The sequence below is a fragment of the Mustela erminea genome, chromosome 4 (genome assembly GCF_009829155.1).
Source record: "Mustela erminea isolate mMusErm1 chromosome 4, mMusErm1.Pri, whole genome shotgun sequence".
Classification (NCBI taxonomy): Eukaryota; Metazoa; Chordata; class Mammalia; order Carnivora; family Mustelidae; genus Mustela; species Mustela erminea.
The window spans coordinates 97002458-97027530 of record NC_045617.1 but is presented as its reverse complement, the minus strand read 5'-3'; the positions used below and the strand labels follow the sequence as shown (position 1 = coordinate 97027530).

Below are 25073 nucleotides of genomic sequence, written 5' to 3'. Positions count from 1 at the left end.
ATAATTAAAGTAATGTTATTTATGTCAGTGAGAGGGATAGTTCTTGAAAAACCAATGTTTGGGTATTTTTATTTGCTAATTTCAATATCCATTATAAAATGCACCCTGCTGTTCACCAATTGGATCTTTACAAATGTCATATAACTTCTTTTTTTTTTTTAACATTTACTTATTTATTTTTAAATATTTTATTTATTTATTTGACAGAGAGAGAGATCACAAGTAGTCAGAGAGTGAGGAGGAAGCAGGCTCCCCAGCAAGCAGAGAGCCCAATGCGGGGCTCGATCCCAGGACTCTGGGATCATGACCTGAGCCAGAGGCAGAGGCTTTAACCCACTGAGCCACCCAGGCGTCCCAGTTATATAATTTCGGCATGGGATGCCTACCAGAGTTTACATGAACTACCCTTTTTTTTTTTTTTTTTTTTTTAATTTCTATCAAAATAGAAACAATGGCAAGGCTATATTCAAATCCTCCCCAGAAAAGGCCTGACAAGTACGGTAACATCATGGAAAGCTGACTTTCATGAACTTTATTTCAAAGTCTGGTGTATGAGAAATAAAGCCAGTTAGATATTATTTCACTTATGCTCAAGTCCTTTAGCAAAATGGGGATGGCGTGGGGTGTGTGATTTAATGCTAATAATATATTGGACCATCAGGATATTTGAGAAATAATTATAAGAGTTTTAATCAAGGGCCTTAAGAGACATTTAAGATACATCAAAATAAAAAGTTGTACAGCAAAAGAAATAATCAACAAAACTAAAAGGCAACCTACAGAATGGGAAAAGATATTTTCAAATGATATATCTGATAAATTGTTAGTACCCAAAAGATATAAAGAGCTTAGAAAACTCAAACTCCAAAAGACAAATAATCCAATTTAAAAATGGGCAGAGGACCTGAATAGACATTTTCCCAAAGAAGACATCCAGATGACTAACAGACACATGAAAAGATGTCCATCATCACTTACCGTCAGGGAAATACAAATCAAAACCATGGTAAGATATCACCTCACATCTTTCAGAATGGCTAAAATCAACAACCCAAGAAACAACAGGTGTTGGAGAGAACATAGAGGAAAAGAGCACTGGTACACTGTTGGTGGGAACGCAAACTGGTGGAACCACTGTGGAAAACAGTATGGAGGATCCTTAAAAAATTAAAAATAGAACTGCCCTACCATCCAGCAATCACACTGCTGGGTGTTTACACTAATTCAAAGGGATACCTGCACCCTCATGTTTATAGCAGCCTTATTTACAATAGCCAAGATAGGGAAACAGTCCAAGTGCCCATCGATTGATCAATGGATAAAGAAGCTGTGGTATATATAATGGAATATTATTCAGTCAAAGACAAGAATGATATCTTGCCATTTGCAATGACATGGAGGAAGCTAGGGTTAATAAGTCGCTCAGAGAAAGACAAATACCATATCATTTCACTCATATGCGGAATTCAGGAAACAAAACAAATGAGTAAGGGGGAGGAGAAAAAGAGAGAGAGGGGGACAAACCAAGAAACAGATTCTTTACTATAGAGAACAAACCAAGGGTTACAGGGGTCAGGGGAGAGATGGGGTAATTTGGCAATGGGGATGAAGCAGGGCACTTACTATGACGAGCACCAGGTGACGTATGAATTTGTTGAATCACTATATTGCACATCTGAACTTAATATTATACTGTAACTTAACTAATAAATTAAAAGACAAACTTTTAAAAAAGCCATTTAAGAGAAGCTAAATTACTAGGTATGGGTATTCAAATATATATGTGGGTTATTGCAGAAAATCTAGGAGGTAAAAAGGAGATATCAATACAAATGGTAAGAAAAATACTATTCCTTCCCATAACACCACAGATTCATAAGAGAGTTGATGGACCATTTCTTGATGACTAGGAATCTAGTTTTGGAATTTCTGAAAAAATCAACCTGAAATGTTGCTGGCTCTTACAGAATATGTTTGATAGAAAGAGAAAAAAAGGATCACTCAAAGACAGGCTCAACTCAAAGTCTTAGGGACACCAACTGTTAAATATTAGAAAGTTTTAATTTACCACTTAAAACTACACAAGCAAAACAAATCCAAAAGAACTAAATCAGACCCATGTTAGTTCAAAAAAGATCAAGTTTCCAAAAGTACTGAAGAGAAGCATTAGCTATGTCAATCTTCAGGGGCTTGACAAATCCAAACTGAGTCACTGTTATTTCGTATCCATCCAGCATCATCTACACGGTTCCAATGACTATGAGCCTAATGCAGAAAGAAAATGACATCTTGGTGGCTGGAGAAGGTCATCGGCTGTCATCATCAACCCAACCAAAATGTGGGAATAAAAAGATACAGGAGAGTCCTCAACTCTAAAACTGCTCTTCCTGTTAGCCAGGGATAAAATAAAGCCTATTTTAATTTAGATGGAATGTCCCTGTTCTTCGAGTATTAAGTTCTCTCCGTGTCCTCAGACAACTTGTAGTTTTTTAAACTGTGTGTCATGACTCAGGGTGAGTCTTGAAATAAATTCAGTAGGTTTATCATCAGTATTAGAAAGAACACAAAAATATGGACCAGAATAGAAATCAGAGAATATAACACACTGTAATAAAACTTTTAAGTGTGTGTGTGAGAGAGAGAGATAAAGAGAAAGTGTGCATGTGTATTTGTGGGTTATAATATGTGGGGAGTTAAGGGATACAAGAGGTCCTTTGCCTCTAAAGTTCTTTTCCTCAGTTCCATCACAGTCTGGAATTAAACAAAAAATATGTATTTCTTTATATCATGAATATTTGGGGGATTTCAAAAGGATCCAATTAAAGTATCTGGAAAGAATTAAATCTTGGGTTTCGTCCACCAAGGCTAATTGTGACTCCTCCATGAACACAAGCCAGAAGAACAGAGAACACAGTTAGATATTTCTGTGGTACCTTGAAGATCACCCTAGGGGTTCACATATTTAACTTTCACCTCCTCTGTTATCACAGATTGAGAATTCCCACTCAGAATACTTTAGTGCTTGGCCTCCATAAAAAATCAGTAAGAAGGTTTGTGAATATACCTTTTCATGTATGGCTCTTCAGCTTCTATTAGCCAGGATATTCAAGGACACCCCAGAAAATGGTCTTTCTTAGGGCCTTTAATTTTCACACCAGTTACAAATCTCACAAGAATTCAGTCAGTGCGTCCTAGGAAGTGGAAAGGATCTCAAGAAACATTTAGACCAATAATCCTTAAACTTCATATACATTAGATTCACTGGGGATGTTGAAAAAGAAGTGTAGATGCCTGGGTCATACCCCCCTACAGACTGAGTTTCAACTGGTTTAGGGAAGGGTCCCAGGTATTTTTTAATAAACCTCCAGGGCTGATTCTCCTACAGAGTTGGGTTTAAGAGCTAGTCAACTCTTACTACCCATATGATTCTTTTTTTGTTTGTTTTTAAAGATTTATTTATTTGACAGAGAGAGAGAGAGAGAGAAAGGAGAGAGACAGCGAGAGAGGGAACAAGCAGGAGGAGTGGGAGAGGGAGAAGCAGACTTCCCTTTGAACAGGATGCCTGATGTGGGGCTCGATCCCAGGATCCTGGGATCATGACCTGAGCCAAAGGAAGATGCTTAATGGCTGAGCCACCCAGGTCCATACCCATATGATTCTTGAATCCACCTCATTATATTCTGAAGAAGTGTTTTATTCTATTGTTAAACAGCTATAATTATAATTATCTTCTTCCTTAAATTGAGCAGGAATCTGTCTCCCTTTAGAATCAACCCATGTGTCATTTTTTCTACCATGTCCTTCCCCAGTACCTCCAACCCATATGAGTGGATGACACATCCACTTCCTCTGGCGTCTGTTAGTTCTTAGTATCAGCATCGACAAGCAAACACATCATAAGACATAAAATGCAGTAACAGTAACTAACTTGTTAAATGTGGGTGGTCAGTAATATTACTGTTGCTATCACTATTATAATTAGGGAACAAAGTGAAGATAATAATGAATTGCAAAATCACCAACCAATTTTTCCCAGACTAATGTCTAGAACATACTACTTCAGAAAGTGGTACAGTAAAAGGTATAAATTGATAATCTGGATAAAGTCAAGATGTTTGTGTGTGTGTTTTCCTTACTCTTCACTTCCCATAGTGCCTTGTAGACAAGAGAGTACCCAGTGCAAGAAAAGTGTCACAGGTGTGTTCAGGTGAGTTCAGGTGAGAATGAAAATAACAGCATTCTGGGTTATGGGAGAACTCTAATCTGGCATTCCAAAGTTCTCCCATAAAGTCAAAAATAAGTCTCTGATAATACCTCTTCTTAAAACAAGTTGGAATAAGATTTTGTAGTTTAGTCCTTACAGAAGAAACAAAAGGGAAAGGGGGAGTTGGGAAAAAAAAATAACTTCTGGGAAGATATTGTTACCTCCGTCTCTATATCACTGATTAACCTTAACCTTCTGGGACTCAGCTCATGCACCTAGAAAGCCATGGAATGCCACTGTACCTTAAGAGATGCCTACTAGGATTAACCCAATATGCTCTCAGGCTTTGTATCATGCCTAGACTCCTGTGATCCCTATATAAAGGGTGATTAATTCTCCTATAGATCAGGGTGCACCGAATAATAAGTTAAGCTGGATTTATCTGAACCCTAAAATAAACACTAATAAAAATGACAAAACCCAGCCAGCTTTTTGGTTACTGTTATTTAGGAAATACTGGTTGAAGTACTTAAATCTTGTATTATCTTCCATATTATTGTCAAGATTAGCATATTAAATGACATTTTATGAATTATCTGAGCCTTATGCTGTCTAATGTAGTCATCTTTATCATGATTGATTGGGAAATTCACCAAATTTGTTAACTGTCCTACTTAATACTATAGTCAAAAATAAAACAGCATATTCTAACAAGCCTGAGTTCCAAGAATTGTTAACTTTGTACCATTACTTTGCTGAGCTGAAAAATCATACCTTCAACTAAGGAAGTGAGGAGGGTAACGTTGGCTGCTTTCCGTCTTCCTGCTGGCAAATTCAGGCCAAGCCTATCCAGTTTCTCTCTCAGGCAGCGGCCCCCATTCTTGGATTTTGCTCTGTCCAAAAACAAAATAAAAACTAAGTTTTGGAAGTTCATATTCTGAGGGAAATGATGAGAAGATTTGACCACCAATTCAACGTGAGACAGAAGGCCGAAGGACTGAGGGTTGAGGAGTACGGTGTCAGTACAGTTAGAAGACACGATGTGCCAGAAAACACTTATCTTACCTTCTCAAGATGCCTCCCAAGAGTGAAGCATTGAGGCATTCCGGTGGTGAAAGGCGTCTCTTCACCTCGGCAATCGTCACCTTGTATTTGGAAGTTGAACTGAGAAGGGACAAACGGCCAGGGACAGAGCAAAACAAGTCTGTGGGGTTCACCACACAGGTGCCACCTTGTTGGGGGGAGGGGAAGTATATTACATATTAGTCACAGTGAGAGAAGATAATTGCATGAAAGACAGTTAACATCAAGGCACCACTTGGGATTTGGGAATACACAACAACAATTGTTCTCATATATACATCATCGGGATCATCTCAGAAAGCTGCTCTGAAGATGTCCTTTCAGATAACAATAAAAGTTTTACCTTTCAAATATCATATAGAACATGCAGTTTTTTAATTTAAGCAAAAATTATCCTACGTATTGCTGGCTGGCCCATCAGTGCTAATTTTGACATCATACACACAAAAAAACCACTTCAATTAATTGAAAACCCCAAACTCTGCCAGTTGAACCCACAGAGGGTCTGTATTACTTTTCCATGGCTCTGTATATGTGTGTGCTTGTCTGTGCAATAGACACAATGGATGGCTATATTTTATCCATGATTTATTATACAGACCAAAGTTTTGGAATCTCTTTTCCAAATTTCTTGAGAACTGCCATCTCTTTTCCCTCCTCCACCTACCAACTATAGGGACTAGAATCACTCACTTCTCAGGCACCACCAAAAATAATCTGCCCATTGTCATAAACTTGCAACCCATGTGGGTAGATGGTAGGTCACATCTCTCTATCACATGTCAGCCCTCAGGACTGGCACACACAGTCAAATACAGCACAAGAGGAGCCACGTTAAGTGTTAGTGGCCAATAATATTATTGTTTTGGTTGTAGTTTTCATTATTACTATTAGGGAACAAAGCAATATAACTGGTAATAGCAAAATCACCAAAGCAATCTTGCCTTTGACCTCTGAGCTCCAGAAAGCCCCTAGAGCTTTACTCTCCTCCAAGACAAAAAAGTACATTCCCTAGCCTCAGGCACCTGAAGGAGACTTGAGAACCCAAGATGATAATCCCTTAGAGTTTCCTGCTGCCCAGTCTTCCCATACTGCAAAAATCCTGATCCAGTGTCCATACTACCAACATGGTGGCTACACAGCCCTGGCATTCAAGGCTGCCTCTTCATGTACTGAGCCATCTGAGGGCAGAGCTAATGAGGTTCACTGGCAAGTTCCAATTCAAGGCTTGCTTTCCTAAGCATGCATTTGATTTCTTCAACTATGGGAGATCTTAAGACTCATCTCTACAAAAGGTCAAGTTCTATGAGAGAAAAGAGAGAAAAGTAGCTGGAAGAAGAAAAACAAGCAGGAGAGTGTTGCCCCAAATCCTTTTACTCAAAGGGTGGTTCTCAACTGACAGCATTGGCATCTCCTGAGAGCTTGATAGACATGTGGAATCCCAAGCCTAACTCCAGACCTTCTGAGTCAGAATCTGCATTTTAACAAGATCCCCATGGGGTTCATGGGCACATTAAAGTTTGAGAAGTCCTAGTCTAGGGCTCACCACTCGCCTCCCACAAAGCTCCTCCCCTCCTTTACTAAGCTGCTCAGGGAGGATGTTGTGTTGCTGGAGTCTCTGGCATTCAGATTTGCATATGTTCTCTGAGCACAGTGGTTAAGGAACCAGGGAGGATGTTTAAAACGGTGAAGGGGTCCTGGACCTGGGTGGAAAGAACAGGTTAGTTTTACCCCTCTCTTAAAATGTTTCTACCCCTGTACTACCTGGAATTCTTCCAGGCTGTCTTAGAGTCATCCAAGTTTCCCCTGAAAGTGCTGCAACTCTTTCTCCTTAAGCATTCTAAGGCTGGCAATCACCCTGAATACTCCCCAAAACAGAAGAGAGGATACTGAGAACCTTAGAGTAACCAGCCCTCTCCAGACTGGAAGATGAGTCCTGCATGCTTGGCCACATTCCCAATGTTAGTGCTGGTGCCAGGAAACTGACCCTCAGTCTGAAATCTGAGAGGTCACAATTTCATCTGTCAATTTGAAATCCTTTTCCTGGCATTAAACTTGTGGTCAACATAGTGGAAAACCATGCAAATGCCTGTCTTGGGAGCCCCAAACAGGAATTCATCTGCACTATCCCACTTAACCTTGTCACAGAGAATTTTAAAGCTGATCCTCCTCCCTTGTCCCTCCTCTTCTTCATCATCATAGTTTTCCCAGATTTGGGGGCCGGGAACTACCATTATCCTCATTCATTGATGCTCTCCCTTTATACCTATAGATGCAAAATGTATTTTACAGAAAAATCGTGACTTCTCAAAAATTATGATGAACAGGCTATCAGTGAAGCTGGCCTTTAGCATCCTATTGTCAGAATCAGGAGCCTGGTAACTTTAGGACTTTGGTCACTGTGGGGCCATCTGAAGTAAAACATGTTAAAGAATCATAATATCTATATTCAAAATTCACAGAGCCCTCTTCTGAAAATGGGCTTCCATCTATTGTTATGGAATCATAAACAAATTTACACTTTACATAAACCCTCCTCTCTGGTAAAATAGCCAATACGCAACTGAGGACACAAGCAGTCTCACCTAATGGGTCTCAAGTAAATTATGAGAGAAGAATATTTGTGCATGTGCTACTTTCCCGGTAAGTCAAGGGAAAAGAAGGACACAACTTTAGACCTTTCCTATATTCACCAATCTACAGTGGGTCAAAAACCTAATTTAGGGAGATACAGAAGATTATAAAAGATCTTTGTTGAAAAAAAAAAAAAGAGAGTCAAATAAGATTTTCTCCAACTGAAAAATTGCCGCCTTTTGGCAAAGTGAACCCTGTGTGGTGAAAGCTAGCTGCTTCCAGGGAAGTCATTGGATCTGCTATCTAGCCAAGTGCTACCACCCTGGGCTCTGGGTCTTTCCTGCATCCAGGTTAGGCTTCTGGCTTTCGCTCAAATAAGCATTTATTAAGTAAGTTACACCAGCTGTATATTAAGAGTATGCTTTATGCACACACAAACTGCCTGGAAGATTTATTTTGTATTCAGGATTAGCCATCAACTCTAGAGTCTTTTATTTTTTATGTCACAGCATCTTTAAAGGGAATTTCTGTTGCTTTGATAGTTGGCATTGCTGCAGCCTTGGGGAACTCTCTCGTCCTGGCTAAAGATTTGGCAACTTGTAGAGTTTACAGCAGCTTGGGGAACCTGATATCTTTCTTCCCAGTGGTTTATTTTTGGGGGAGGAAGAAGAGATTAATAGGTCAACATAACCAGATTTTTGTGTTTAGAATGAAGGTCCGAGGAGGGGACCCAGACTAGAGATAGCAATGACGAGATTTCAAAGGAAAGCCATGAGAGTCATCCATGCCAAGGCATGTGCAGTATTCATCCCCAGGGTTACCAGTTCTTCATGGTACCTGTGTTGCAGGTGGGCTCTTATTGAAATTACATAACGTTCATTCTAGATCCAGCACTCCAGTTAGAGATGCCTATGGCGCCAGAACCAGGGCACTCATACAGAGCTTTTCTCGAGTACATCCCTTTTCCTTCATAGTGCACGGAAGCAATACTCCTATGGAGGACACTATTTTCAAAACTGAAATTTGGTCATGGGGCTTCCTATTTCCAGTGATGCTCAAACTCAGATCTGTAGCGATAGAAACAGCATAAGAAGTCAGGGACTATCTACTTAAGGTCATTTGTCTAGAACATGACTACCATAAAACGGATAACTCTGCCATAGCTATAGGGAAATATCAGGCAAAGAAACTGTGCAGAGGACAAAACTGGGCACAAAACACAGAAGCAGATCCTTCAGCTGCCAGACCTTGTTAGAACCCATGAGGCCAAAGAAAAACGGAGTGGGGCTGTGCCCTTCCTGGAGATATCTGGCCCTGTGTTGGCAGGCACAGCCTAGGGAGTGGGAAAAAGACTGGGCTGCAAGTAAGAGGTTGGCCAACTAGCGACCCATGGGACCTCTGATGAATAACTCTGGGCCCTGGTCTGTCCATCTGAAAAATGGGGATGCTCACGCCTGCTCAACTTTATTCCCCAGCTCGTGGGAGGTGCAACGGGAAAGGGACGCACACGTGCTCAGCATCCTGAATAAAGCCCACCGAACTCCACCATCGTGCTGAGCAACTACCACCGCTCAGGGGCGCGAGCTTTGGAGCGCAACAAGATCCCCGTCCACCTTTTGCGCGGCTATGGGATAGAAAGACAAGCGCCCACGCCTGAGTGCGCTTTTCCTTTTCTTATCCAGGCAATTAGGGCAGAGGAAACAGCCGCGACCGTCTCCAAGGAGCTGTGGCTCTCCTGGCGCCCCTAAGGCTGCCTGTAAGCCACGCAGCCCCTCTGGGTGCCTTCCTCTCAAAGAACAGAGCTAGATGGCTAGAGGCCCTGCGCGCTCTCCAGGTGCAATCAATACTTCCTGGCTGGCTTCCGGGCGCGGGCCTGACGCGCGCAGCCTCTCCAAAGCCGCAGCGCCGCCCCACTCCCCGTCGCTTCGGTGTTGACATAATTAGACCAAATCTTGAGAGCAAAATAAATGTTCTGTTCGCCTTACAGCCAAACAGATGTTTACAATTCAAATGAAAGAAATACAAACGGCAGGGATTTTTTTCTCCCCTTCTTCATCTCCAGTGATCGCTCGTTTTTTCTGACACATTAAAAATGTGTAAGCGATTATAGGAGTTTCCTGTCCCTGTTTGTTCTGCGGGTGCATTTCTGTGAGGTGCGCGCGTAAACTGGGTGGGGTAGGATCATTCTCGGCTGCTTCCTTTCTAGCCCCTCGCCCTGCTCAATCCCAAACCCCTCGGGTAATCCCCTCCCCGCTTCTCCCCACCCCTTCGCCGCAGATACTCATTGTAATCAAACAGCAAAGGGATAGCGGTTTAACTGCAATCAAATGGGCCTCAAATGATGCATCAGCCGCTTACTGCGCTGTTTGAGGGGGAGAATGTATCCTTCCAGGTATAACTGGATTACGAGGTTTGGACACGCTCCTCCCTGTGCAGATTCCAGGCAGAACAAAAGAAAGGGAGGTCTGTACAGAGAGACATTGGTTTAATGTGCCGGTGGGTGTGTAATTGTGTGTGTGTGTATGTATTAATCCCCATTTCTCAATGCAGGGATTGCTTTGGTTTTGGTGATTTTCACAGCGATAAAGAAAATGGAGAGATGGCAGTGGGCTATGGAAAGGAGCTCCCCTCCCCCACAGAACTTTTTCCCCCAAAACCATGCCTATAGATCCTTTGGTATATGAATTTTCGTCTTCATATAAAGGAGATTGAATTCCGAATCTGCAGCATCTGTATTTGGGGACTAATAAGGCAGGAGAGGTGTGTTTCTGGTTCTATTTTCAAAATGGATGAGCTATACAGATGATTTGGGGCAATTCTAGTGAAGAGAGGTTCTGGGGGCCCTGACAAAAGAAGAAGAGGAAGGCTTCCCACCCCACTCCAATTGTACTCCTCCTGGAAGTCGCTGAAAGAGCCAGAGGCTCTTTCTAACTCGAGTTCCAAAACTCAGAGCCCCGGCAAAACTGAAAGAGCAGAAGCAGCTCATCTTTCTGCCCAAGCAGCTTGTGGGCAGCCAGCTGTGGGGACTGTAGAAGGGGAGAGCGGTCAGGTCCATCCACCCTCTTATTGGCAGACTGGGCGAGTGCTGCTAAACTCCGTTTCACAGAAGCATTTTTAAAAAATTAAATCAGATCTGACAATGTTTGTACCTCAGCGTAAATGCTTCCTCCTCAGCGTGCCAGTCACCTCTAAGCGATCTGACAAATTCCAGCTCCCTTAAAACGTGCAGAGTTCAGATCATATTAATTCCCCCAAAATGTTTGATTCAAAGTAGTTTGTATTTTGTGTAGCCACGGGCAATCCGGAAAGTGCTCCTGCCTGCCCATAGCCGGGTCCGCTCCCTCTCTGCGTGGCCCAGAGGCTATGGCGGTATTTAAGCGTCTGAAATTAGCCTGGGGCTGCAAGGCAGAGTGATCACAAAGCAAAACAAGGGCGCTTCCCCTCTTCACTTTTTTCATTTTTTTCTTTCTTCCTTTTTTTTTTTTTTTTTTTTTTTCAGAGTTGCCATTCCGATTTCTCAAAAAAGACCAGGGCCAAAATGTCACTTCCCACCCAAATATGGAAAAGCTGGGTCTTCTCATCTCATCTCCATCTGCGTCTGCAGGCCATAGCCCCCTACCCACTCGAACCCCTACCCCTGCCATTCCAACCTGGATCCATTCATTCTTAGCAACATCATCATCATCGTCGTCGTCATCAACAGTGTTCTCCTACTATTAAATTCTCAGAGTGAGAAATGAAAGGGACCAGGGCCTGACAAAGGGGAGGGGGCCATGAGGGAGCCTCAGAAGATTCATGGGGAAAAGAAGAGTGGGTTTTCCTTTCTTTTTTTAATGATTAAAAACACAGACGACTCCTGTAAATAGAAGCCTCATTTCTTCAAGAGACGCCTTTTGAAACCTAGTATCTGAATATTCAACGAAGGCAAAGCTCCACTCTGTACGTACAACATTAATATGATCTCTGCAGAATTTGCTACTCAGAAATATTAACATATCAAAGCCGAAGCCGGAGGCGAGAGAAGCTATCGATACGAGAGCACAGGGTAAAGTAAAGATTATTGGTTCTGATGGTTGGAGTGGCGGAGCTGCGGGCAAAATCACGCACACCATTAAGTGAGAGTGAGCGTGCGGGAGCTGCATCTCAGAGGCGGTGGCAAATATTTTATCTAGGTGGTAATTACCTTGCCGCTGCCCCTCTTCCACGCTTCCTTTGGCTCCTTGGCCTTCATTATAGGCAAAGACAATGTAACTGCCACTTACTGAAGTGAGTCAGAGAAATGGTATTTTGTTCTTTGCAAATAGAGATGGCTAAATTTAAAGAACTGAGTGCCCCCCCCCCCCCTAACACACACCCTGCAAACCAGGACAGCCTCTCCCTGGTGAACTCATAGGAGGCACTTAGGGATCTTTCTTCTAGAAGAATACTCAGGAGACTTTGGAAGTGAAATCTGTTTTGTTCCTCCCACAATAAATCCTAGAAATCATTAGAAATGTAAGTTTATCAGAGAACATAGCAAGGGAAGGAAAATTGGCAAAAAGTTGTGGTTTTCAAGAAATCATGTTTCCTGCGGAGAGTTACCTGTAAACATGGATTAGAAGAGAAACAGGCATTCCTACCTAAACAAAACCATTACACAATATGGCAATACGGCAGAGTGCTTAACTTAATACCCTCCTGGTTTTTGATGAGCGAAGGTGACTCGAGCTATTTAGTTTAAGATTCTGGTGCACTACCATGACAAGACAGAGAAGGGCCTTCCTCAGCTTTTCTTCAAAAATGAGGAGTCCTGAGATGAGGGGCTGGGCAGGTTCCAGTAGGATGTACAAAACCTTTTAAGCAAGAATTCCTTGCTCTCCATTTGTAAACTGTCATGAACATTGATTGTTTCAGAGTAACAGACACACACTTGGTCTCCAGAGCTCAACCAAGTTAATTGGCCTTTCTCTAAGACATGTGGAAATGCAATAAATTCAGCAGCTAAATTCTGAATTCCTTTGCAGGGAGCGGGGCTGGGGGGGGGGGTGAGGTCTGGGATTTAGTCAAACAATACAGATAGACGCCCCAAGTTACCACCCCTTTCTCTTTGGAGCTATACTGTTCTCCTAAAAGATCAATGTTTGGTTTAAAATCACAGGCTCCATACTGATTTTCAGGTGAAACGAGGTGACACGGAATTCTGTAAATAAAACATTACCCACGGAAGACCATTTCTGTGGCTTTAATAGGACAGGACCACAGTTCCCATTTTGTAGCTATCCAGGATCGTAGGCCTTTCTCGGGGGAATGCTGAGCGTGTGTCCCCTAAATCTCTCTCCAAAAACTTCAACTGATTACACAGCCACTTCCCTGCCAGCTCTCGCCCTCGGTCTCAAATAATTCCCACCCTCTGCCAGCTATTGTAAGGTCTGATGCGATTTCCAAGCATTTGAGAAGGTGATCTTGGACTAAGTGCGCAACTGAACGCGTCTACCGCAGTCGCGCCAGCCGGGCTCTGGGAGGAGCCGGCTTCGAGCGCTAATTAGTGGCGCTGTCCTTCAGCACCACCGACATCTCCGTGCGCCCTGACTGCTCAGCCTCACCTTTAGCGTGACCGCCGCTACAGACCCAGGCCCGCACACCTCACCTGACCCTTCTTTCACCAGGCATATTAATCCCTCCCTCCAATAGCATGCGAATTTTATTTCATTTTTACTAGTCTTGGGCCTATTTCATCTCACTTTAACATGGCTGAATATTAGCCTAACTGACAAGCTTACTATTACTCATTTAAAAAAAAAAAATCCTTACTGAACCACACTAGTGGTTTTTTGAAAAATAGTTTCAAATCTCCCTGGAGTAAAACAACGGAGTCTAATAGCTATTTTACATTTAGTGGAAGTTCCAAGTGTCCACTATGACAATCCTTAAGTTCCAAAAGAAAAGCAGTCTTTGTTTTTGTTCCTCCTAAATTTAAATGGAATTTCACATTGGACACTGGGTTGTAAAACCTGTACTTTAAACATGAAAGAATCCATTGCTTTCTTTGGAAAAGCACTGGACTCTTTCAATAAGCTTTGAAGAGGATGGACAGGGACTGAAGGACATTTATTTGGTACCATCAGAAGTGACTCAGTCTTTAGTAGTTCTGTTACTAAAGACAACTGCGGCCCTGGAGCTGGAATTAGTCCTGGTGAATAGGCCACATCTTATTAATTCGTATGAAGTTGGGATAACAGCTGGTCCCCTTGCCTGTGTGCTCCTCGGGTTACTCAGCTTTGCTGGGAAAATAAGCTTCAGAGGCTCTGGGTACAGTTAAGTGGGGAAGCCAGCAAAATCTGCACCGCCTTGAGGCCCTTGAAATGTCATAGTTCAAAACCTTTTGTCAAAATGGAACATCTGAGATGCAGCCCCCTTCAGTGTCTGAGCCAAAATCAACAGCTCTCAACTCTTGCTTTCCCCCACCTTCCAATACCATGGGTAACTCTGGATTCAGATGTTTTCCTCAACAGATGGGAACAAGAAAGCTTTATCCGGTACAGTTAACACCACCTCCTCCTCCCACCTCCCTTAAAGAAAGAAATGTTCTGGACACTTAGAAAAATAAGGGCAGCTACAATATTGGTGTTTCATTAGCCTTCCCCGAAGCCTCAATGAATCTAGCCTTTCATAGAATCCTTCAAAGCCTCAAGCTAACACCATCACCTCAATCACCCAGGCTGTGGCTGGCACATTCAGGACTAAAAGAGACCAGAAATTCTGCTTGAGGATGTGGTGATGGGGAAAGGAGGTGTGACAAGGATTTTTTCCCCTTTCTTTTCTTGCTTTCTTCTTTTTTTTCTTTTTCTCCCCCTCTAACTTTGATTGTGTCACTGTTCCATGGAGAATAGCAAATCTCTTCTATCATAGCTCTTTGGGGGCACAGTCTGGGTTCAAGCCTCAGTGAAGGAGGGGAGTATGCCTATGTGGGACTAAAGTAATCGACCAAGAGTAATTGTTTTCTTAATCATCAGGCAAGGGATCCAATGCTCAAAAACACCACCAGATCTTCAAAGTATCAGACGAGAGAAGAACGTTTCATTTTAACATGTCACTTACCTCTTCTTATCACTCCACCTTGACCATTGAGAACAAGTCCACACTGGGCTTCCACGGAGCCCTTAACAAAAGAAAGATAAATAAAAGCACTCAAATAGGTACTAATAGGTATGACCACAGGAGTTAAGTCTTTCAATCTGCCCCATTCCTGAACCCCATATCCCTGTAGTAGACAGTTAAAAGCAACCACTGAGCTGGAACAAGTTTGGCAGCACACATGATTTTAAGGGGGAAAAAAGTGCCAGAAAAACCACAATCTAAAAGTTGTATAAATCTTAAGGTATGCATTTTGCAGCACCATACACTATTACACTTCAAAGTACCTGAGAGTCTTTCATCTTGGCATAAGGGAATGAGAAGCCCTTTGAGTCCCCATCAAGGCAGATAGCATATATACAGACAGTTTCCACGGCACTTTCTGCGTGGAGCAAATTATACTAAAAGTGTCAAGTCTGGCACTGTGGGTTTCTGGGGAGCTCAGAGGAGCCATTTCAAGTGCAGCCTTCAAGATATCTGATGTTGGTTCTGCTTTACCATAGAAGTAGTAGTATCCTACCCAAAATATGCCTTAGAGAGGAAACACCTTCAGGTTCACTCACTGTAGATCTTCAGGCTCCTAATGGATTGAGGGATCATTTGAGCTGGGAAGAAGGAAAGGGTTTGCTGATTTTTGATAAAGAAAAATAAAAATTTCTCTCTCTGTCTTTTTTCCCCTGACTTGAAATGTGTTAAAGGCTCATTTTCCTTTACAAACAAACGAGGTATTGGACATGAAAGAGGCCTTGAAGGGTGTTAACCTACCCAACAGCCCGTGAAGAGTTAAGTAAATGCGGAGAGAGTCGGTGCATAATAAAAACCCACTTTACAAAACAACCTTTACAGCCCTGGCTCCCTTTTGCTTCCCCATTTTCACCATATTGAGGCAGGCCTGTAAGACCCCCCTTTTCAACCTACTCACGAGCTCTTTCTTATTTTAAATGTTCTGCCTTAAAGTGATTATCAAATCAATATGAAAAAAAAAAACTTGGAGACTGAGCATAAATTAAAGCGGTGATGGGAAAAGGTGTGACAGTTTCCTTTGTTGGCCATAGCAAATCTTTTTAGGGGACTCAAAGATGGAACTGAAGCCACAAGACTGTTTGCATCTGTTAGGCAGACTTAGACCGCCCTGCAAACCATTGGACTTTCACTTAAAATTCTGTGCAGGGAAAAGTATATTTACATTTGTTGCATTTGAAATGAGGCATATGCTGATGAATGTTTTAAAAAGGAAGAAATAAAAGGAGAGAGACGGGTTTCTCCCACACATCCCCTCCCTATTTCTCTTTTTAAAAGTAGCTATTACTTTTTTTCTCTTTCCTTTTCATTCTGCCAACTAAGTCCAAGAGGAGTGCAAGAAAATAACTTACCAGATTTACAACTTGTTTCATATATATATATATAATATATATACACACACACATATAGCATATATATACACACACATACACAATGATATGTACATATATAGATATGTCTATAGACATAGATACATAAATACATCACATATCAAACTCTTCAACTTCTTCTAAAATGTTGGAGTGTTTCTCAGTATGAATATTCCCTCAGTATGAGCAGTAAACTAAAAAACTAAAAAAAGACTATAAATATAAAAAAGACATAAACTGAAGAAAAGGTCTTAAGATATCTGAAATGTAGAAGGTAAAGAGCCTCGAAGCTCTCCAAGGGAGCGAACCACTCTCCCTCCCGTTCTCTGGCGCACTGTTAAGATGTTTATTTTCTCAGAAGAAACGAATCTTGGTCTCTACACTTAACAAACTTTTCCCCCTCATAAGTAAAACATGTTGTTTGGTCGGATGACATTGCATAAATGACCAGTTGAATGGCACTAAGTCGAAAATTGGATAAACTACGGTGTTCTTTTGCACGGGATTCGCCCTTTGTTTGGTGCTTGCAAATGTTCTAATCCCCTCTTTTGAAAAATGCCCGGCTTTGTGCCTAGCACAGAAAAAAAATTTGTACAGATACAAAAAAATCAGCAGCAGACGCGGCTATTAAAAGGAGTAAATAGGTTTTAGTTGAGCTAAGCATTGAATGGCAGATTTTTCCCCCCTTGAGACATAAGGGGATCCTTGTGAAAAATGTAAAAATGTTCTGAGCGTATAAAATTATTTTGTGAATATAAATGTAGAAAGTCAAGGTTTATGGAGCCAAATCTTTTTTCTTGTGTGCCGATCTTGTGCCCACGGCTCTTTGTTGGGACTGTAAGGGCTTTCACTTTAATTTTAAAATGATCCCTTGCTTGGAGGTAAATGAGAGGCAAAGATTTTCCGTGCGCAAAAAGGGATCTCTTACGTCTCCAACTTGTGCTCTTGGAGTATCTCTCCTTTCGTTATGGAGGCTGTGGAGAGGGTGGCCAGCTTTGTGCGGACTGAAAAAGTAGACACTCAGCTACAGCTGTCCTTTCAGCCAGAAGAAGCTACAAATTCATGTCTTTTCAGTTCTTTTTTGGGATATTTGTGGGTTTATTTGTTTGCAATGTGGTTGTGGCAGTATGTCTGAAAAATTATAAATTCTATTGTTGGCAAAAAATGTGCAAAAATACATTAAGAAAAATGTAAGAGAGAGATCATCTGATTGATGGCTTCCACAGTACTAGATCCCTCCCCCTCCCCCCTTCCTTCCTTCCTCTCTTTTTGCTCTCTCTCTCATCCCTCTAAGCTTTCTTTTTCTCACTTCTTCCTTCCTTATTTCTTTCCCCTCTCCCTTCATTTATTTCTTAATTTCCTTCTTTTTAAGAAGTTGCATCTTGTGGAAAAGTTAATAACCCGGTGAGAAAAATAAAGTTGTGAATTACCCAACTGAGTGGTGGGATTGGGTCTCCTTAGACAGACTTGGGTTCAACTCCACAGCCTGGTGAACTGCATTGTGCAGATTCTTTGATTGGTGTGAATTTTGAGACTTTCATTTGCAATTCTTTACTATCCACAGCAATCTAGTATATTCGGGGAAACTTTTGCTAGAGCCCAACAAAGTCGCAGTACAAACCAGCCCCCCCCCTCCTCCCCGCCCAGGTCTTAGTAAGTTTCCACAAGCTCGGTCTGGGACAGACACCTAAGACGCCGGCGGGTAGACCCAGCAAAACGCAGAGACTGAAGGTGCGATTGGTCATCATCTTATCGAGTCTTACTCGGAGTCCAGTCGGCTCAACCCAGCCTCCCGGATCTCCTCCGCCCCATCCCCTCAGGGACAGAAATGAGGATTCACAACCGATTTCTGTGCAGACCAACTGAAAGTGGGGGCCCGCAGCTAGCCAGACTCCCGGGCGTCCAGGTGAAATGCCTTGATCCAATGAGAGTGACAGAATGGCGCACGCCTCCTCTAATTGTTTTGATAACTTTCCATAATAAGTGGGGTGTGTGTGTGTGTGTGTGTGTGAGAGAGAGAGAGAGAGAGAGAGAGACAGAGAGAGGAGAAGAGAGGAGAGAAGGGTAGAGGAGAGGAGAGGCGGCTCACAGTTAAGAGCTTTAACGGCTCGGGAGGGGGAGGGCAAAGAGGGGAGGGCGCAGACAAATTCGCTGCATGCTTATTTACCTGCAAGTCGTCCGCTCCCGCGGCGGCCAGCCCCAGGCTGGGCCCTGGCAGGAGTCTTTGATCTGGGTGCATTCCATACTGAGAGCCATGGCTCATGAGGGACAGGTCGTGCCGGCGGTAGGCATCGAGGCAGCCCAGCTCCCGCCTCTGCTCGTCCAGGCAGGACGACTTGAGCGCCCGCGCATTGTGCAGGTTAATAAAGTCGGTGGGCTCCCCGTGGTGGATCTGCTGGTAGTACTGTTGCGAGTGGTGGAGCGAGTTCAGAGAGTAGGCGTCGGGGGTGACGGCCGGGTGGCTGTGCTGAAACTCGTAATGGAAGGACTGGTGGTGGAGCGGGGTGTACTGGTGGTTAGTGGAGAAGTAGGGGGACGCGAACTCGGTGCCGGTGGTGGAGTAAGTTAAAGGAGAGGAGGAGGAATAGGCGACAGTGGAATTGGCTACGGACTCCAGACAGCCAAGCTGCATCAAACGGTAGCTGTTTGATCCGTCGTGACGTATCTGGAAGGAAGAGGGGGAAAAGGGAGAGCAGAAAAACTTGAGGTTTGTCATTTTGCAACCGAGACGCCGCTCTCCCGGAGCCAGAAGCTTTCTCTGGCTCTCCAAGGGGAGCGAGCACGCAGGGCTGGGGCCGAGCCGCAGCCCCGGCTCAGCGCCTTTGCCAGAGAGCCTTTGCTAGCAGGCGAACTGGGGGTGGGCGGCCTCGTCCTCACAGTCGAGAGGGCGGAAAAAAATCCCCCACCCTATATAGGTGCGGGTGACACACCACACACACATACACACACACGCGCGCGCACACACACACACACACACACACACACACAGCCTAACTTGCACAGGGAGCTGGGCGCTGAGAGCCAGGTTTACGCCTGACTCCGGGGCGGCGGGGAGCAGAACCCGAGTCCACACGCACAGAACGCAGGCCCGCACCTCGCCGCTGCAACAAGATCCCAACACCGGGATTCCGCGGCTGTCCTTGCTGAGTTGTTCCGCCAGAGCTGCTCAAAATCATTATCCATATATTTACAAAATCCAGTCTGTGCAAATCGTTCAACTTGTTCATTTCCTTAACCATTTGGGGCAAGGAATCCGACTCCCCTCTTTCTGCTTCACTTTCCTAGAATAAGCCCATTCCAAAGGGGTGCGTTGTTCCCCACCCCCTTGTCCACCTACCGCCCCCCATCAATCTCTTTACTTTGCCTTTCTGAGTATCTTTTTTTCCATCTTTATCTCTTTCTCCTCACCCCCTCCTTCCTTTCTTTATTATTAGGATTATGTTTTCCCCCTCATTATGGCAAATGTTTCTTAACATGGCAGAGAGTTGCCCTTCCTGGCGACAGATGTCATAACGAACTTTCTCCCCTTTCCTTCCTTAACTTCTCCCGAAAGCCAGATTATAATTAAACGTAACGGTCCAATATAGATTAGAGACAGGGAAAGCTGCCACCACCGCAGCCACCGCCGCCGCCGCCGCCACACACACGCGCGCTCAAAAAAAAAAAAAAAAAAAAAAAGTAATAATACCTCGGCATCGTGGACTAGTCCCGGAAAGGTAGTTGACATGTTGGGTTTCTCCGAAAGCTTACGATGCAATTTCCCTCTCCAAAAAAAGAATCGGGAAAAAAATCCAAACTTCTTGTATTTTCCAATTTTTTTTTAAGGAAAAAAAAAATGTTCTATAGATAGAGATCTAAATTGTAATGGCTTTGCCCGGATCAGATAGCTCCTTGCCTCGTACCCACTTAAAAACCTGTAGGAACAAAATTTTCCCTCTGCACAAAAGCAGCTCCCTGGAACAGATTTTGTACTTGCTGAGTATTTCTTTGGCTGATGTCGTAGGTCCCTTGGTAATATAGAAGTTTTGAAAATTAAGCATCAGCACTGAGAACTGGGAGGACAATAGGCAGAAGAGATTTATCCCAGGAGACAAGGAATAAATATTGTATCTTCGCCTAATAAGGAACTGGAGGTTCTTTCAACATTTTTATCCATTTTTTCCAACCTTTATCATGCTTTTCTATACCGACTGAGGTGGGGACTCATCTCTAAAGAGAGCATTTGCACACATTTTATTGTGAAGATAAAGATCCAGCCCCGATATGTGTATATTAGAGATAGAAATATATAGTAATTAAAGCTTCCTTTTACATGAGTAAGTGTTCATTCCTATTGGTTCCACTCCCTAGATGCTGAAGACTGCTTTTTCCAACAAGCACCCAAATCAATTTCACCCAGATTGGGGTGTCTGCCTTTACCCAAGTGGAAACAATATTGCTCTTTCCATATTTACATCGAATTTGGGTTCTTTTCCCTTTTTTGAAAGGCAACACCCTGTGGTAGCTTACACTTTCAGCAGCTTTTAAAATAAATAGCCACGGTGGACAGCCCCAACTTTTCATCATAAAGAAATGGTGTAACTGGCAATATATTTAAGAAAAATACAAGAGAATAAAGACGTGTGGCAAGATTCTACATTTAGGTAAAACGTTGTCTTCCACTCCCCAACCCAGCCCATTTTCCCCCTCTTTTGTGTTTTCCTTTATCCCTTTCTGAAACAGAGCTGGATTGGGGAGGAGGGTGAAGACCATTTAGCAGTGACACCAGGTACTTGAACACTACTACCCCAAAATAACCCTTAAATGTTTGAAAGTTATATTTTACAAAGAGAGGGCAGAAAGGAGGCAGTGTACACCTATCTCTGTCTCTTTGATGGATTTCTTGACTTTCAAACAGTATTTGAGCTTTACTTCGTTCAAAATTCAGCTTCCTGCACCAAGTGTTCCAGCACCTGGTGGGGGTAGCGGTGGCTACATGCCGGGAATACTGAGGCTTTGCAAGGTCCGCTCTCCAACCCTATCCCGTCAGAACTGGCTGGCCCCACAGACTCATCTCAGAGATAGAAGGAGTAATTTAGTCTTAATTGCCATTTCATTTGGTTAGCTTTTAAGTGTTTAAGCTGGGAAGGTGTCTTAATAATAAGCCGCAGGCAAACAGGCATGTGGCTTTTTTTTTTTCTTTTTTTTTTTTAGGTCGGGGTTTGGGAGGGTTTATTAGGATCTGCTCATGCAGGCTAACTGGGGCTGTCACTCAGCGCTCTTTGCTTTATATAAATGGACAAAGGCACACGACAAGAATTGAAATGCACTGTCTGAAATGGAGATCCGTGATACTTCAGTCCTGCACAAGGGTCAGCCCCCAACACTTGCACCCTTTTTCAAGGTGCGCAAGCGCCCCCGCCCTCATCCCCCCCCCCTTGAAATTCTATATTTTGGTCTAATGAAGTCAGGAGAATGAAAGCCCAGTGAAGATGAAAAGAAAGAATGCCCAACTTAATCTTTAAGCAGGAGGGGGTAAGATGAGTGCCCTTGGCACCGAGGGGCTGAATCCCAAAATGCTTGCAGCGGAATCTTTTGTTTGTCAGGACTGAGTGAGGCCTCTATATTCCACTCACAGAGGAAATAAATAACCGTCTGTGGGAGCTCGACCGGCCCCCTCGACCTTACCCCAGGATACCCCGCCTCTGCGGAGGTGTAACCTCTCTCACCACCACCAGCCCCCATCCTGGGAGGGGGTAGAACCCGCAGGTTATCTTGGGAATTGCCAGACGCGCTTTTCTAAGTAGATGATGTTGGTCTGAGCTCAAATGGAAAAGGATGGCCCCTTCTCAGACAAGCTGTAAACCCCTCCCCCAACTGCTCTACTGTCAGATACGTCTTCATTGAAGGCGAAGGGACCTTCTTTCCCCGGCTTAGGTCCAGGCAGCAGGCGCAAAACCCTCTCCCCTGGGAATGACCAGGAGGCTCAGGACGCGGTGGCCTCCTGCTCTGCCTGGTGTGCCAGCGCGTTTGGCCCATGTGTTTGTCCCCGTCCGGGAGAAGATCCACACGCAGCCCCCGCACTGCTGACACTCTTGGTAATGAGCTCTGGCCTGGAGCTGGGTACATCCACAGAATGACCTCTAGCTGTCTCGTCCCTCTAAGTCCTTCTGGACATCGCGGAAGAACAGGCAATCTGAACTCTCCATTCCACTCCTTATCCCCATTTCGTTTTCCCGAGTGACTTCTAGATACCAAGACAAAAGGTGTCCAGGGTTCATTTACTGTTTCTCGAACCTTTGTGGAGTTAGGAAACTAAAGATCTGGCAGAATGAGAAAAAAAACAAACTTGTATTTGTATTTAAAGGAAACGAAACTGGGAGGGTGACGTGCGTTTCTTAGCTTAAGGGTCTACTTTGCCAGGGTCCACATCTGCCTTGAAAGGCTGTCCCCCCACTCCAGTGTCCCAGCTTCCCACACCAGCATCTGAACGGTAGGGAAACTCCATTTGGCCAACTGCTCCCTCTCGCCTCATCCCAACAAAAAGAAAAAAAAAAAAAAAAAAAAGCTCTCTGTCCCTGAAAGAAAAGTTGGGGAAATCATCCGCGCCATATGCACATACTGGTCAGCGCTCCCTTCCATCTGCTATGGGGTTGCTCGGCGCGCCCCTTTTCTAAAGAAACTCATCGAGGCAGGTGTATGGCTGCGCTTGTTGTGTGTGTGTGTGAGTGTGTGTGTGTGTGTGTTGCGCGCGCGCGCGCGCGCGCGCGAGCACGCGATTTGTTTCTGTCATTCTCCCTGCCCCCCACCATCTCCCCTTCCCATCCAATTAATAGTCTTGAGCAATTAATAAGTGCCATCCTGCTTGACCCAAAGACTGGGCTTTTCAGCAAAGCTAATTCCTCTTTCTCTGCTTTGCCCTTTTGCGGGAGAGCGATTGGCCACACATTCTCCAGCGGGCGCTTAATTGAATTAACTGGCCACGGCGCGTTGGAGACTTGGTGACAATCGCCTGGGGCTCCCTCCCTGGAGAAATCGGTAGTGAGCATCCTAGCCTGAGCCTAAGGCCCGGCCAGCTCCCGCCCACTCGAGAGAGCTCATAAAAGCACAAGAGAACCCCCCCCCCCCCCCCGCCCCCCGCCAGCCTCAGGCCCTAGAAGCTGAAGAAGGGTCTCCCCTAGCACCCAGAGCTTCTGTTCTGCCTTCTGATTCCATGTTCCACACCCCAGGAGGGATTGTTCTACTGCAGTCGCTTTAGGAATCTTCAATATATCTATATTATATCTATTATTATATTTTATATATATTAAATCTATCATTACTGTCTTAGTTAGGGTCCAGAGGTAGAAAAGGGAGGTTTTGAACTGTTTCTTACAGTTCAGATGCTGGCGTGGGAAGCTCAGGTCTGTTCCTGAGCTTCTGTGCTGGTATCATACAACTCGCCTCAGTCATCATCCAATCCCAAACATCTCTACTGAAAGAGTCCTCCACCCATCGCGTTTTTGAAGTTGGTGAACAATCACCAGCAAACAAGTGTCCACCCTAACTTTACTAAACGCATTTCTCCTTTTCCTCCTCCTCTCCCACCCCCTTCTCCCCCACCCTCCTCTTCTTTTTCCTACTTGGGATTTTCCCTGCTCCTCCAAACAGATTTTGTGTGTTTTCCCGTTGTCTAAATAGATTTTCCTCACAAAATTGCCTGTATAATGCTAAATGAAATGGAGTAGAGATTGTAATTAATGCAATTATTTGGACACTTTTAACCCAAATTATTTCCTTCGATATATTCATTCATCTGAATCAACCAGAGTATCTTCTTTCTCTCTTCTTCCTTCCTTCTTTCTTCCTTACCCTTTCTTCCTCCCTCCCTCTTTAGAGAAAGGTAGAAATGAGACTGAATCCATTAAACTTATGCCATATCAGGGCATGTGTGTACATTATCTAACAATGAAGTTTAGTGTCTTCTGCTCCAGTGGGGCATGCAGTTCCATAACCCAGACATGAGTTGAGGAGATAATTTTACAAAACACAGCTTTGGAAGAATACTAGTATGGGGGAAAGAGCAGAGCACTGAAGATCCAACATAGTAGGCAGACCTTGTTTCCACAAAGCAAAACAAGAGGTGTAGATCTGAATATCAGTACCTCTCCTAATCCTTCCAATCCTTTCCTTCCACTTTTTGTTTTGGATGCACATACAGAGCAGAGGGGCCTTTAGAGAGCCTAAAGAAAGCCAATGACCGCTGTGTCCTTTTTTTCTTTTAAAGTAAGTTCTGAACCCAATGTGAGGCTTGAATTCAGGACAGAGAGGTGCCTGCTCTATGGTCTGAGCCAGCCAGGCACCCCTGCTCTGTCCTATCTTAGTGTGTCTGGTTCTATTCTCTCTCAGGCACCCTTCCACCTGTTCTTGAGTCCCCTGCCCCCCCCCCCCAGTGCCTCCATCCTGGCTGGATAAGCTTCTGGGCTCAGCCTGGGGTTCCTAGTGCCAAACAGAGGGAGGTCTCAAGGCCCTCTTGGGTAGGGAGTCCAAGTTTCACAATCTCTCAGGATTTTAATGACAATGGAAAGGTCTTATCCAAGGACTTCCTCAGGTTTGGTTCCTCTTATCTCTCCCAATTACGGGTAGGCAGGGGGGGTCCAATTCTTCAAGTCTTTGAAAAGCAAAGGGGTTGCGTCCAGGACACAGTATTCCGAACCCTGATCATTCATTTTTTCCCTCATTAGTAATGA

The 25073-nt window shown here is 43.9% G+C and overlaps 1 protein-coding gene across 3 annotated transcripts in view; it reads right to left on the bottom strand.

Annotated features, from left to right (window-relative positions):
* Positions 1 to 20376, bottom strand: part of TFAP2D (transcription factor AP-2 delta) — a 57183-nt gene extending 36807 nt beyond the window's left edge. For 2 of the 3 annotated variants that reach the window (XM_032340228.1, XM_032340230.1), the window contains exons 1-4: positions 18533 to 19229; positions 14939 to 14999; positions 5270 to 5435; positions 4979 to 5097 (exon numbers count right to left, since the gene is read on the bottom strand). In XM_032340228.1, coding sequence (XP_032196119.1) covers positions 4979 to 5097; positions 5270 to 5435; positions 14939 to 14999; positions 18533 to 19081 — 895 coding nt within the window. In that variant the 5' untranslated portion in view covers positions 19082 to 19229. Of the gene's footprint in view, positions 1 to 4978; positions 5098 to 5269; positions 5436 to 14938; positions 15000 to 18532; positions 19230 to 20053 lie in introns of those variants that run through there. The other variant, XM_032340229.1, reaches the window with a different exon arrangement.
* Between the last annotated feature and the right edge of the window lie 4697 nt (positions 20377 to 25073).